This window comes from Trichosurus vulpecula, chromosome 2 (genome assembly GCF_011100635.1).
Source record: "Trichosurus vulpecula isolate mTriVul1 chromosome 2, mTriVul1.pri, whole genome shotgun sequence".
Lineage (NCBI taxonomy): Eukaryota > Metazoa > Chordata > Mammalia > Diprotodontia > Phalangeridae > Trichosurus > Trichosurus vulpecula.
In genome coordinates this window covers 107561938-107577016 of record NC_050574.1, presented here as the reverse complement: position 1 = coordinate 107577016, position 15079 = coordinate 107561938, and the positions used below count along the sequence as shown (strand labels likewise).

At 37.2% G+C, this 15079-nt stretch overlaps 1 protein-coding gene across 20 annotated transcripts in view; it reads right to left on the bottom strand.

Annotated features, from left to right (window-relative positions):
• Positions 1-15079, bottom strand: part of PICALM (phosphatidylinositol binding clathrin assembly protein) — a 129594-nt gene that overhangs the window by 71311 nt on the left and 43204 nt on the right. For all 20 annotated transcript variants that reach the window (XM_036745872.1, XM_036745873.1, XM_036745857.1 and 17 more), the window contains exon 5: positions 10790-10883. In XM_036745872.1, coding sequence (XP_036601767.1) covers positions 10790-10883 — 94 coding nt within the window. The remainder of the gene's footprint in view (positions 1-10789; positions 10884-15079) is intronic.

Sequence of the window (15079 nt, the reverse complement as noted above, 5' to 3'; positions counted from 1 at the left end):
AATACTGAAGAAAACAACACCTTAAAAAATAGACTAACTCGAATGGCAAAAAAAGCTCCAAAAAGCCAATGAGGAGAAGAATGCCTTGAAAGGCAGAATTACCCAAATGGAAATGGAGGTCCAAAAGAACAGTACAGAAAATACCACCTTAAAAATTGTATTGGAGCAAGTGGAAGCTAGAGACTTTATAAGAAATCAAGATATTCTAAAACAGAACCAAAGGAATAAAAAAGTAGAAGACAATATGAAATATCTCATTGGAAAAATCACTAACCTGGAAAATAGATTCAGGAGAGATAATTTAAAAATTATTAGACTATCTGAAAGCCATGATCAAAAAAAGAGCCTAGACATCATCTTTCAAGAAATTATCAAGAACTGCCCTGAGATTCTAGAGCCAGAGGGTAAAATAGAAATTGAAAGAATCCACAGATCACCTCCTAAAAAGATTGCAAAAAGAAAACTCCTAGGAATATTGTTGCCAAATTCCAGAGCTCCCAGATCAAGGAGAAAATACTGCAAGCAGCCAGAAAGAAACAATTTCAGTATTGTGGAAACACAATCAGGATAACACAAGATCTAGCAGCTTCTACATTAAGGGATCGAAGGACTTGGAATACGATATTCCGGAGGCCAATGGAGCTAGGATTAAAACCAAGAATCACCTACCCAGCAAAACTGAGTATCATGCTCCAAAGGAAAATATGGACTTTCAATAAAGGAGAACTTTCAAGCTTTCTTAGTAAAAAGACCAGGACAGAAAATCTGACTTTCAAACACAAGAATCAAGAGAAGCATGAAAAGGTAAACAAGAAAGAGAAATCCCAAGGAACTTACTAAAGTTTAACTGTTTTGTTTACATTCCTACTTGGAAGGATGATGTGTATGATTCATAAGACCTCAGTGTGTGTGTGTGTGTGTGTGTGTGTGTGTGTGTGTGTGTGTGTGTGTGTGTATACACACACATATGTGTGTATGTGTGTGTATGTGTATGTATATGTGTGTATGTATACGTATGTGTGTGTTATGTATATATGTACGTGTGTATATATATGTATATATATAGACAGAGGGCACAGGGTGAGTTGAATATGAAGGGATGATATCTAAAAAAATAAAATCAAATTAAGGGATGAGAGAGGGATAAAGGGAGAGATAGAATGGGGTAAATTAGCTCACATAAAAGTGGCAAGAAAAAGCAGTTCTGTAGGAAGGGAAGAGGGGGCAGGAGAGGGGAATGAGTGAATCTTGCTCTCATCGGATTTGACCTGAGGAAGGAATACCATACACACTCAATTGGGTACCCTACCCCATAGGAAAGAAGGAGGAAGAAGATAAAAAAGGGGAGGATGATAGAAGGGAGGGCAGATGGGAGGAGGAGGTGATCAGGGGCAAGCACTTTTGAAAAGGGACAGAGTCAAGGGAGAATATTCATTAAAGGGGGATAGGTTAGGAAGGAGTAAAATACAGTTAGTCTTTCACAACATGAGTATTGTGGAAGGGTTTTACATAATGATACGCATGTGGCCTATGTTGAACTGCTTGCCTTCTTAGGGAGGGTGGGTGGAGAGGGAGGAGGGAAGAGAATTGGAAACTCAAAGTTTTAAAAACAGATGTTCAAAAACAAAAAAAAAAAGTTTTTGCATGCAACTAGGAAATAAAATAGACAGGCAATAGGGCATAGAAATTTATCTTGCCCTACAAGAAAGGAAGAGAAAATGGAATGGGAGTGGGGTGACAGAAGGGAGGGCTGACTGGGGAACAGGGCAACCAGAATATATGCCATCTTGGAGTGGGGGGGAGGGCAGAAATGGGGAGAAAATTCATAATTCAAACTCTCATGAAAATCAATTGCTGAAAACTAAATATAGTAAATAAATTAAATGAATAAATAATTTTTTTTTAAAAAATAGACTAACTCAAATGGCAAAAGAGCTCCAAAAAGCTAATGAGGAGAAGAATGTCTTGAAACGCAGAATTAGCCAAATGGAAAAGGAGGTCCAAAGGACCACTGAAGAAAATACCACCTTAAAAACTAGACTGGAGCAAGTGGAAGCTACTGACTTTATGAGAAAGCAAAATATTATTATAAAACAGAACCAAAGGAATGAAAAAATGGAAGACAATGTGAAATATCTCATTGGAAAAACCAATGACCTGGAGAATAGATCCAGGAGAGGTAATTTAAAAATTATTGGACTACCTGAAAGCCATGATCAAAAATGGAGCCTAGACATCATCTTTCAAGAAATTATCAAGGAGAACTGCCCTGAGATTCTAGAGCCAGAGGATAAAATAGAAATTGAAACAATCTACAGACCACCTCCTCAAAAAGATCCCAAAAAGAAAACTCCTAGGAATACTGTCGCCAAATTCCAGAGCTCCCAGATCAAGGAGAAAATACTGCAAGCAGTCAGAAAGAAACAATTTGAATATTGTGAAAACACAATCAGGATAACACAAGATCTAGCAGCTTCTACATTAAGGGATTGAAGGCCTTGGAATATGATATTCCAGAGGTCAAAGGAGCTAGGATTAAAACCAAGAATCACCAACCCAGAAAAACTGAGTATAATGCTCCAAGGGAAAACATTGACTTTCAATAAAATAGAGGACTTTCAAGCTTTTTCAGTGAAAACACCAGAGGGGAATAGAAAATTTGACTTTCAAATACAAGAATCAAGAGAAGCATGAAAAGGTAAACAACTAAGAGAATTCATAAGGTATTTAGTAAAGTTGAACTGTTTTGTTTACATTTCTACATGGAAAGATGATGTGTGTAATTCATGAGACCTTTCTCAGTATTAGGGTAGTTGAAGGGAATGTGTGTGTGTGTGTGTGTGTGTGTGTGTGTGTACATATATATATATATGTGTGTGTGTGTATGTGTGTATATATGTGCGTGTATATATATATAGACAACAGAGGGCACAGGGTGAGTTAAATATGAAGAGATGATATCTAAAAAAAAAATCAAATTAAGGGGTGAGAGAGGCATATACTGAGAGATGGATAAAGGGAGAGATAGAATGTGGTAAATTATCTCACATAACAGTGGCAAGAAAAAGCAGTTCTGTAGGAAGGGAAGAGGGGGCAGGAGAGGGGTAATGAGTGAATCTTGCTCTCATCAGATTTGACTTGACGAGGGAATACCATACACACTCAATTGGGTATCTTACCCCACAGGACAGTAGGGGGAAGGGGATAAAAAAAAGGGGGGGGGGGGCAGTGATAGAAGGGAGGGCAGATGGGGGAGAAGGTAATCAAAAGCAAACACTTTTGAAAAAGGACAGGATCAAGGGAGAAAACTGAATAAAGGGGGACAGGATAGGATGGAAGGGAAATACAGTTAGTCTTTCACAACATGAATACTGTAGAAGTGTTTTACATAATGATACATGTGTGACCTATGTTGAATTGCTTGCCTTCCTAGGAAGGGTGGGTGGGAAGGGAAGAGGGGAGAGAATTTGGCAGTTCCTCAAAAAAAAAAAAAAAGGTGTTTTTGCATGCAACTGAGAAATAACATATATAGGGAATGGGGCATAGAAATCTATCCTGCCCTACAAGAAAGTCAGGGGAAAGGGGATGGAGGCGGGGGGAAGGGGGTGACAGAAGGGAGGCCTGACTGAGGAACAGGGCAATCAGAATATATGCCATCTTGGAGTGGGGGGGAGGGTAGAAATGTGGAGAAAATTTCTAACTCAAAATCTTGTGGAAATCAACGTTGAAATCGAAAATATTAAATAATAAAATAATTGTTAAGAGAAAAACGAAAACAAAGTAAACTTAGCCCCTAGTAGTGAGAGGAAGCTTAAACATATGACTAACAGTACAATATTACTATATATCTTCCAAAGTAGGACACTAAGGAACCTTCATCCTATATCTCTTGGAATCTAGAAATCCTCACATTGCCTGTAGTCTTTAACTCCCACAGAATTACTGAGAAAGTAAATTCTGAAAACTTAAGACAGCCTGTCCACAAAAGAATGTGGGAACAGTCTTTAGCTGCTTCAGGGTGGGAGTAAATTGCCACAGGCCTACCAGTAGTAAAGAATTACCCTACACTGCACTATGTCATGAATACAAAGAGAATACTGTTTCTTAACTTCACTGTCCCAAATAGGTATATAATGCTCACATCTGCACATTTCAGAAACTATCCTTACAGGTTAGTGATCTACGGATGCAAGAGCAAGAGCATCTCCCCTTATCCCTTTCAGGAATTATTACTCCAAATATTACTCTTTCTAACATTAGAGTGGGTCATTTGGGATATAAAATGATCAACACAGGTAGTAATAACATAGGCTAATCACATTTCTTAGTAAGTAGTTCCTCTTCTCCCTAGTGCAAAGCATCCAATGGATAGATGGCAGCAGTATCATTACAAAATTTAAGGTATCAATTGTCTGGCACTAGCATTTCTACTGTTTGCTTTTTTTTTAATCTCTCTTAAAATGTATGCCAGGTTTCTGGAAGTATGGTACACATGCAAGGGTTACCTAACCACCAGCAAATTTTCACAGTATGGTTTGTATAGACATGCTTGATATGGTGTTGTCAAGGAATCTATAAACCACCTGTGGGTCTGTTTTATTTTACTCTGGAAGACTCCTGAAAAAGATCAGCTTCAGGCCATGCCTTCTCTCAATTCTACTTCTATGAGCACTCATAGATAAACCGAAGTCAATTTTACCTATACTCCTCTTGTCATTTGGGATCCTGTGAAATTTCTAAGGACTATATTTCTAAGGACTAAAGTCAGTTATGTGTGCCAATATCATTATCTATATTTGTAGCAACCCTAGTCTTCTCCTATCCAGGCAAATACAGAACCATCTCAGGGTTTGAAGGTTCTGTTGACAAGCAAAATCAGCTCTGATGTTGTTCTATTAATTAAGCACCAAACATTTAAACTAGTGAGGTAAAATGTTACATAATGCAAATTCACACATACACACACACCACAAAGGAAAAAACAAAAAATTTGGCGCTAAACAATTCAAATAAGCAAAATAGTAATGGGAAGACAATGACTACTCTTTTAAAACAAGTTACTTTTTTTTTTTTGGAAATCAGTCACAGTACTTTGCCCTGTGAACCTCGTGACAATTATACAACTATTTGAACATTCTATTTCCTTATTTTTAAATTATACTTTAATACTCATTTTTTAAAATTTTGAGTTCTCAATTCTCTCTTTCCCTCTAACCCCTCCCCCAACCACTGAGAAAGGCAAGCACTCTATCAATTATACATGTTAAGTCATGCAAAACATATACATATGAGCCATATTACCAAAAAAAGGCAAGAAAAATAAAGTCAAAAAAGTATGTTTCCATCTGCACTCAGAATTCACCAATTCTCTCTATGGATGTAGAGATAGCATTTTTTATTCTTGAGTCCTTTAGCATTACCTTGGATCACTGTTTCTATTAGAGTAGCTAAGTCTTTCAGAGTTGACCATAATTATAATATTGCTGTTACTGTGTACAATGTTCTCCTGGTGCTGCTTTGTATAAGTTCATGTTTGTATAAGTTCACTTTGTATAAGTTCATGTAAATCTTTACAGGTTTTTTTTTCCTGAACCCATCCTGCTTGTTATTTCTTATAGCGCAAGAGATTTCATCACAATACTATAATACAATTTGTTCAGCCACTCCCTAATTGATGGGCATCCCCTCAATTTCCAATTCTTTGCCACCACAAAAGAGCTGCTATAAATATTCTTGTACACAAAGATCTTTTTTCTTTATCTCTTTGGAATACAGACCTAGGAGTGGTACTGCTAGGTCACAGGAAATGCACAGTATTACAGCCCTTTAGGCATAGTTCCAAATTGCTCTACAGAATGGCTGGATCAATTCACAGCTCCACCAACAGTGCATTAATATCCCAATTTTCCCACATCCCCTCCAACATTTGTCATTTTCCTTTTCTGTCATGGTAGCCAATCTTGAGAGGTGTGAGGTGATACCTCAGAGATACTTTAATTTGCCATTTCTCTATTAGTGATTTAAAGCATTTTTTCATATGACTGTTGATAGCTTTGACTTCTTCTTCTGAAAACTACCTGTTCACATCCTTTGACCATTTATTAATTGGGGAATGGCTCTTATTTTTATAAATTTAATTAGTTCCCTACATATTTGAGAAATGAGGCCATTATCAGAGAAATCTGCCGTGAATCTCCACCCCCCCCCAGTTTCCTCCCTTGCTTCTAATTTTAGCTACATTAATTTTGTTAATTTCATGTAATCTAAATTATCCATTATACTTCCAGTGGTCCTCTCTATCTCATTTGGTCATAAACTCTTCTTTAACCATGGATCTAACAGATAAAATTTTTCATGCTCCCCCAAATTGATTATAATATTGCTTTTATGTATAAATCATTTACCTATTTTGACCTTATCTTGGTATACTTGTGAGATGTTGGTCTATGCCTAGTTTCTGCTAAACTATTTTCCAGTTTTTCCAGCAACTACTATGAAACAGTGAGTTCTTGCCACAAAAGCTTGGATCTTTTGGTTTATCAAACACTAGATTACCACGGTCATTTAATCTTACATATTGTGAACCTAATCTATTTCACTGATCCACCATTCTACATCTTAGCCAGTACCAAACTGTTTTTGATGATTACTACTTTGTAATACAGTTTGAAATCTGGTACTACCAGGCCTCCTTCCTTCACAATTTTTTCATTGATTCCCTTGATATTTTTGACCTTTTGTTTTTTCAGATCAACTTTGTCATTATTTGGGGTGGAGCCAAGATGGCGGCTGGAAAGCAGAGAGTTGGCATGAGCTCACCCCACCCTAGGTCTCTCCAAACACCTATAAAAAATGGCTCTGAACAATTCTAGAACTGCAGAATCCACAAAATAGCAGAGAGAAGCAGGGCTCCAGCCCAGGACAGCCCGGATGGTTGCTGGGTCAAGTCTATCACACAGAACTGGAAGCAGAGCAGAGCCCAGCATGAGCCATGCCTGCACCAACCAGAGCAGAAGCCGGGCAGAACAAGCCCTAGCACCCTCAATCAGTGAGCTGTGGCAGTTACCAGACTTCTCAACCCTCAAACACCAAAGACAACAGAGAAGGTTAGTGAAAAAAGCTGCTGGGACAGAGTGAAAGGAATTCAAGCTCCAGCCACTGCCCTGGGGGCAGAAGAGGTGGTGCAGCTCCAAGGCTGCTTACAGAGCTACAGCTGCAGCTACTTCTGGACCCAGGCCCACCTGGTGGGAGGAATTAACTGGTGGATCTGAGTGGGAGTGCACAGCCAGCTTAGATCTGAGTCAAGGTCCGGGTTGGCCGTTCTTGGGGGAGGAGGAACAATGGTGTGACAGAGCTTTCTGTGTAGAACTAACTCTGAAAACAACAGTGCAGCCCCTCAAGCTTGGGACAAAGTACTCTATACTCTACAGGCAGTCATACCCTGACAAAAAACTCAAGGGTCAAGTAAGTTGGCTGGGAACACAGCCAGGCAGTGAAAACAGACTCAAATTCAGTCTCAGACTTTGGAATCTTTCTTTGGTGACAAAGAAGACCAAAACATACAGCCAGAAGAAGCAACAAAGTCAAAGAGCCTACATCAAAAGCCTCCAAGAAAAACAAGAACTGGTCTCAGGCCATGGAAGAGCTCAAAAAGGATTTGGAAAAGCAAGTTAGAGAAGTGGAGGAAAAACTGGGAAGAGAAATGAGAGTGATGCGAGAAAACCATGAAAAACAAGTCAATGACTTGCTAAAGGAGACTCAAAAAAATACTGAAGAAAATAACACCTTAAAAAATAGACTAACTCAAATGGCAAAAGAGCTCCAAAAAGCCAATGAGGAGAAGAATGTCTTGAAACACAGAATTAGCCAAATGGAAAAGGAGGTCCAAAGGACCACTGAAGAAAATACCACCTTAAAAACTAGACTGGAGCAAGTGGAAGCTACTGACTTTATGAGAAAGCAAAATATTATTATAAAACAGAACCAAAGGAATGAAAAAATGGAAGACAATGTAAAATATCTCATTGGAAAAACCAATGACCTGGAGAATAGATCCAGGAGAGATAATTAAAAATTATTGGACTACCTGAAAGCCATGATCAAAAACGGAGCCTAGACATCACCTTTCAAGAAATTATCAAGGAGAACTGCCCTGAGATTCTAGAGCCAGAGGGTAAAATAGAAATTGAAAGAATCTACAGACCGCCTCCTCAAAAAGATCCCAAAAAGAAAACTCCTAGGAATACTGTCGCCAAATTCCAGAGCTCCCAGATCAAGGAGGAAATACTGCAAGCAGTCAGAAAGAAACAATTTGAATATTGTGAAAATACAATCAGGATAACACAAGATCTAGCAGCTTCTACATTAAGAGATCGAAGGCCTTGGAATATGATATTCTAGAGGTCAAAGGAGCTAGGATTAAAACCAAGAATCACCTACCCAGCAAAACTCAGTATCATGCTCCAAGGGAAAATATGGACTTTCAATAAAAGAGGACTTTCAAGCTTTCTCAGTGAAAAGACCAGAGCTAAACAGAAAATTTGACTTTCAAATACAAGTATCAAGAGAAGCATGAAAAGGTAAACAAGAAAGAGAATTCATAAGGGACTTAGTAAAGTTGAACTGTTTTGTTTACATTTCTACATGGAAAGATGATATGTGTTATTCATGAGACCTTTCTCATTATTAGGGTAGTTGAAGGGAATACATATACATATACATATATATATATACACACATATATATATATATATATTTATAGACAGAGGGCAACAGGGTGAGTTGAATATGAAGGGATGACATCTAAAAAAATAAAATCAAATTGAGGGATGAGAGAGGAATATATTGAGAGAGAAAGAAAGGGAGAGATAGAATGGGGTAAATTATCTCACATAAAAGTGGCAAGAAAAAGCAGTTCTGTAGGAAGGGAAGAGGGGGCAGGTGAGGGGGAATGAGTGAATCTTGCTCTCATTGGATTTGACCTGAGGAGGGAATACCATACACACTAAATTGGGTATCTTACCCCACAGGAAAGGAGGAGGAAGGAGATAAAAAAGGGGGGAAGATAGAAGGGAGGGCAGATAGGGGGAGGAGGTAATCAAAAACTAACCCTTTCAAAAAGGGACAGGGTCAGGGGAGAAAACTGAATAAAGGGGGTCAGGATAGGACGGAGCAAAATATAGATAGTCTTTCACAACATGAGTATTGTGGAAGGGTTTTACATAATGATACACATGTGGCCTATGTTGAATTACTTGCCTTCTTAGGGAGGGTGGATGAGGAGGGAAGAGGGGAGAGAATCTGGAACTCAAAGTTTTAAAAACAATTGGTCAAAAAAAAAAGTTTTTGCATGCAACTAGGAAACAAGATATACAGGCAATGGGGCACAGAAATTTATCTTGCCCTACAAGAAAGTAAGGGAAAAGGGGATGGGGGGTGAAGTGGGGTGACAGAAGAGAGGGCTAACTGGGGAACGGGGCAACCAGAAAATATGCCATCTTGGAGTGGGGGGGGGCAGAAATGGGGAGAAAATTTGTAATTCAAACTCTTGTGAAAATGCTGAAAACTAAAAATATGAAATAAATTAAATAAATTTTTAAAAAATTTAGTTATTTTTAGCTCTGTAAAATAATTCTTAGGTTGTTTAATTGGTATGGCACTGCATAAACAAGTTAACTTAAGTAGAATTGTCATTTTTATTACATTGGCTCAGTCACCCCAGGAGCAATTAATACTTCTCTATTGTTTAGATCTGTCTTTATTTTCAAGAATTGTTTTGTAATTATGTTCATATAGTTCCTGGGTTTGCCCTGGGAGGTCAGTTCCCAAGTATTTTATACTGTCTGCAGTTATTTAAATGGAATTTCTCTTTCTGTCTCTCATTCCTGGATTTTGTTGGTAATATGTAAAAAGGTTGAAGACTTGTATGGGTTTATTGCATATCCTGAAACTGTGCTAAAGTTGTTCATTATTTCAACTAGTTTTTTAGTTGATTCTCTAAGTATACCATCATACTGCCTGCAAAGAGTGATAGTTTTGTTTACTTGTTGCCTATTTTAATTCCTTCAATTTCTTTTTCTTGTCTTATTGCTGTAGCTAGCATTTCTAGTTCAACATTAAATAAGAGTTGTGATATTAGACATCCTTGCTTCACTCTTGATCTTACTAGAAAGGCTTCTAGTTTATCCCCACTACAGATAATACTCACTCCTGGTTTTAGATAAATACTATTTATCATTTCAAGAAAGGCCCAATTTATTACTATGCTTTCTAGGGTTTTTAAGAACATCTACTACTTCCAAAAACTACTTTGCTGTGATCCCCATGAAGCTAAACAGAAATGTCACACTAAGCTGAAAATTCCTTAAGAGACCTAAAAATAAAGCAACCTAAATAGCTATTATTTGGAAAAAAAAACCTTTTTAAAATATTCTTAAGATTTTATTTATGCTTGGTGTCTGGAAATGTTGTACTTCTGCAAGTGCTACCTAACCACCAGCAAATTTTAGTAGAAAACTGGAGCTCAAGAAAAGAAAACAAATCAAACATGGAAAGTCCTCAAGCACAGAAAGAAAATAAAGATAATTTACTTTGGAACACTTAATAGTTTTGCCAAAATAGTATAGTATTACCACTAAAATCTCAGAACCTATAAAATGTTTCACGGCAAGAGTATGAATTGAAATTTTAGGTTTCTAGTTAGGTAACCCCTGCATGAACAGCAAATGTACTTAAATTTATTAATAATTCGTATCAAGTATAAATAAACTAAAAGTACAATTGAACTTACATTAAAATCAAGAAGTGCATCCATCTGGTTCTGAATAATTGGTACAGTTTTAAGGAGTTTTTCTGTATTCATTGTTCTCATGACTCCATCAGCCCTATTAAACAAACAAAGGGAAAAAAATAAGTTTGCTACTAAATCTTAAAACAACTGCCACATAGCTTAGAAATTCTAATGGAAAAATTAACAAAAAAGCTCGTAATTTTTTCTCCCAGCTAAGAACAATAATAACAAAAACAATAACAACAACAGCATCTAGGTAGTGCTTTAAGGTTTACAAAATTTTATCCTCACACCAACCCTGAGAGGAAGGTGTTATTATTCCCATTTTACAGATGAGGAAACTGAGGCAGACAGTGGTTAAGTGACTTGCCCAGGGTCACACAGCTAATAAACAAGAGAACATCTGAACACAGATCTTTCTGATTCCTGGACTAACTTTCTGTGCACTGTGCTACTACCTAACTGCCTCCACTTAATACTAAATATGAAACATTAGAAATCATACAGGAGGAAAATAACAAAACAGCTATTAGATAATAGGAACAACAAAAAGTCATTCCAAAATACTCATGCAAAATGTTTACCACATAAATATGGCACCATAACATCACCAATTCTACAAATTCTAGAAAAATAGAATGATAGAATTTAAGGGAACCTCAGAGACCATGTAGCTCCCCAAAATTAGCTAAATTATCAGAATGAAAACTACACTTTTGATTTACTACGTGGCATCTGTCATCAAGAATTACCTGGTTCTTTTGCTAGGTATTTGGATGCCTAACGTTCTATGCAGTTACATAGTATTTAAATCCACTACCTAGGTGTATTAAAATGATTTAGAATACCAAATATCTGGTTGTTTTTATAAAGATGACTCCAAGTACATAGTCAAAAGTTTTAAAAGGCATTAACTGAATAACCTGTAGTTCTGATAAAGACTTTATAGATTAGGCCATCGAGAAAGAAAAAGTGAACATATTTGCAAAGTTTCAACAAATATTATTAAGGACCTACCATGTACAAGGTACTATGTGGATACAAATAAGTATAAGACAGTCCTTGCCCTTTCCCTGAAAAAGAAAAATTTATGTCTAGAAAAGCTCACGAAGGAGCAGAAAAGCAATTAAATGAAGAAAAAATCTTTGTAGCAAGTACCTCTGATAAATGTTCTGATATCTAAGAAGGAAGGGGAAATGATAAAAATACATAAGAGCAAAAGTCATTTCCCAAGGGTCAAAACATACAGAAAGGTTACTTTTAAAAGAGGAAATCAAGCTAAGAAGTATTATGTAAATGAATGTTCTAAATCTTAAGAGAAACGTACGTTGAAATTCTTAGGTTTCAACACACACAACAGAATGAAAATGATGACAAAAGAAAAAATGATAAACGTTGGAAGGCTTGTATAAAGACAGCCATAGGGGAAATGCAACTCTGTTGCTCTTAAACTGGTTCAACTAATCTGGAAAATGTTACAAAAACACTAAGAAAAGTCACTTAATTATACATACTCCTTGATCCAAGGATACCACAGTTAGGTAAATATCCCCAAGAAAGCCAAAGATGGAAAAATCCAGTAATATACAAAATTATAAAAACACTTTTTGTAATAGAAACAAACTACAAGCAAATTGAGTGTCCATCAAATGGGGAATGACTAAATAAATTGTGGCATAACAATGTAACAGAATATTACTGCACCATAAACAATGATGAATATAAAAGAAATCAGAAACATATGGCAAGATTTAAATCAACTAACCCAGAGCAAATTAAGCAGATGAGAACAATTTTTATCATGACCACAACAATGTAATAGGTTTTTCTCAAAACTTGTCCTCTTTGACCTCTCTGCAGCCTCTGAAACAGTCCACCACCATCTCCTTCTGAATACTCTCTCCTCTCTAGGTTTTCATGACACTATTCCTCTCATTTGTCCTTTTATCATCTGACTACTCCTCAGTCTTCTTTACTGATTCTTCTTCCATGCCATTCCTGAGGAAGAGAAAGGATATGCCCTAAGGCCTCTTTTTACTCTACACTATTTTGCTTGATGATCTCATCAGATTTAATCATCATCTATATACAAATGATTCCCAAATCTATATGTTCAGTTCTAGTATCTCAGCTGAGCTACAGTCATGCATCTCCAACTGCCTTTTGGAAAACTACGTATCCTGTAAGGCATCAAAAACTCAGCATATCCAAAACAGAATTTATTATTTTGCCCCCAAAACCTAGCTTCCCAACTTTGCTATTACTGTCAAGGGCATCAACATCCTCTCAGTTACCCAGGCCAGCAACCTTGGAGTCTTCTTACTCTTCACTCTCCATATGTCCAATCCTATAATAAATCCTGTCATTTCTATCTTCATGGCATCAATAGTATACATCTCCTCTCTACTCATACCACCACAACCTGAGTTCAAGGTCCTCATAATTTTTTGCCTGGACTAATGCCCCTGCCTCAAATCTCTCTAATTTAATCCATCCCCCACTCTGCAGTCAAAGTGATTTTTCTAAATCGTAGGTCTGACCCCATCTACTTTTCCTCTCAGTAAGTTTCAATGACTCCCTATCAAGGATTAAATATCAAGTACTGTTTTGGGCTCTTCATAAGCTGATCTTTCCTATACTTCCAGACTTCTCATATCTTTTTCCCCTACATACACATTTCAGTCTAGCTATACTAGCTTATTTGCAGTTTCTTGAACACTTCACTCTATCTTTCATCTTTGCCTTTTTACTGGACCCCATGCCTGTAATGTTCTGCCCCCTTGCTGCTGTCTTCTAGTATCCCTGGCTTCCCTCAGGGCTCAGCTCAAACCTCACCTTCTAAAGGAGGGTCTTCCCAGTTTCCTAGCTGCTTATGCCTTCTTTCAAAAAAAAATTTTTTTTAAATATCTACCATCTACCTAGCTATTTACATGTTACATCTCTCATTAGGAGTTCCTTGAAGGCTGGAACTGTGATTCTGCCTTTACTTGTAACCCTAATCTTCAGCCTTGTGTCTGGCACATAGTAAGTGCTTAATTAAATCAACATTTGACATAATGACTTTAGAGGACTGGATGGTTTTCCAACTATTCACAAAGATGTGCCAGACAGTAGGTATAAAATGAGGCAAACAACTCCAATATTAATGAATTATGTTTTTAAAAGTTCATATACATATTGCTACATGTGGCAAGTCTTTAGGCTTCAGTATATCTAACTGAAAATTAGTATATTCAAATACCATATTGCACAGAAAATGGGCACTATACATGGAAACCTGGGTTTGGGTCCCTATTTACTAGCTGCTTGACCATGGACACACTGTTTAAGTTTTCTGCACCTCTCTTTCCTCAACTGTAAAAGTGGGTAATAAGACACTGTGGGCAAAGTGGACAGTCAGTCTTCAGTTTTCTCCATCTTCTACAGGAAGCCTTTCCAATCCCTCTTACCTGTAATATCTTACCTCTTTTATGTGTGTATGTGTGTATGCACATGCACACATATGTATAAACGTGTATATCTGTGTGTATGTGTGTATATCCTTGTTTGCACATAGGTTTTTACATGTTGTCTCCCCTATTAAAGTGTGAGCTCGAGGGTAGGGACTGTCTTTTGTTTCTTTTTATATCCCTGGCACAGCATAGTTAGTGCCTGGCCTGTAGCATGCGCTTAATAAATATTAACTGTCTGACAGTCAGGAATATCCAAGTACAAATATCACCTCTGGTATACTGACTTTGCAAGTTCTATAATAGTGATTTAATCTCTCATTGTCCCTGGCAATTTTCTAAACTCACTTGTAGAAGAGTTGCTGATGTCTCCTGTTAGAGGGAGTTTCTTCCGCCTGTGCAACTGTAATTTTAGACCAAGGGTCTTTAACCTGAGGTCCATGGACCACTTGAGGGTTACTCATGGACAGATTTCAAGGGGTTCATGAGCTTAGATAAGAAATAAAAAAATCTTTATTTTTACTCATCTCTATCTGTGATGGCATTTCTTTCAATTATTTAAAAATATTATTCTGCTAGGGGGTCCACAGGCTTCACCAGACTGCCAAAGGGTCCATGACACAAAAAAAGGTTAAAAATCACTGGTCGAGACTAAATAAAAAATGCCAAAACATTATCTACTTCAGCTAGGTATTGCAGTCAAGTGATCAATTTTTATTAGCAAAAGAATGTTAAATAATTTAAATGCTTTAGACAAGAATTAGCAAAGCCTGTTTTCCTCAAACACTTGAGCCATACAGAAATAACAGTATTTACATTACACCTGGGGGAAAAATGGGAT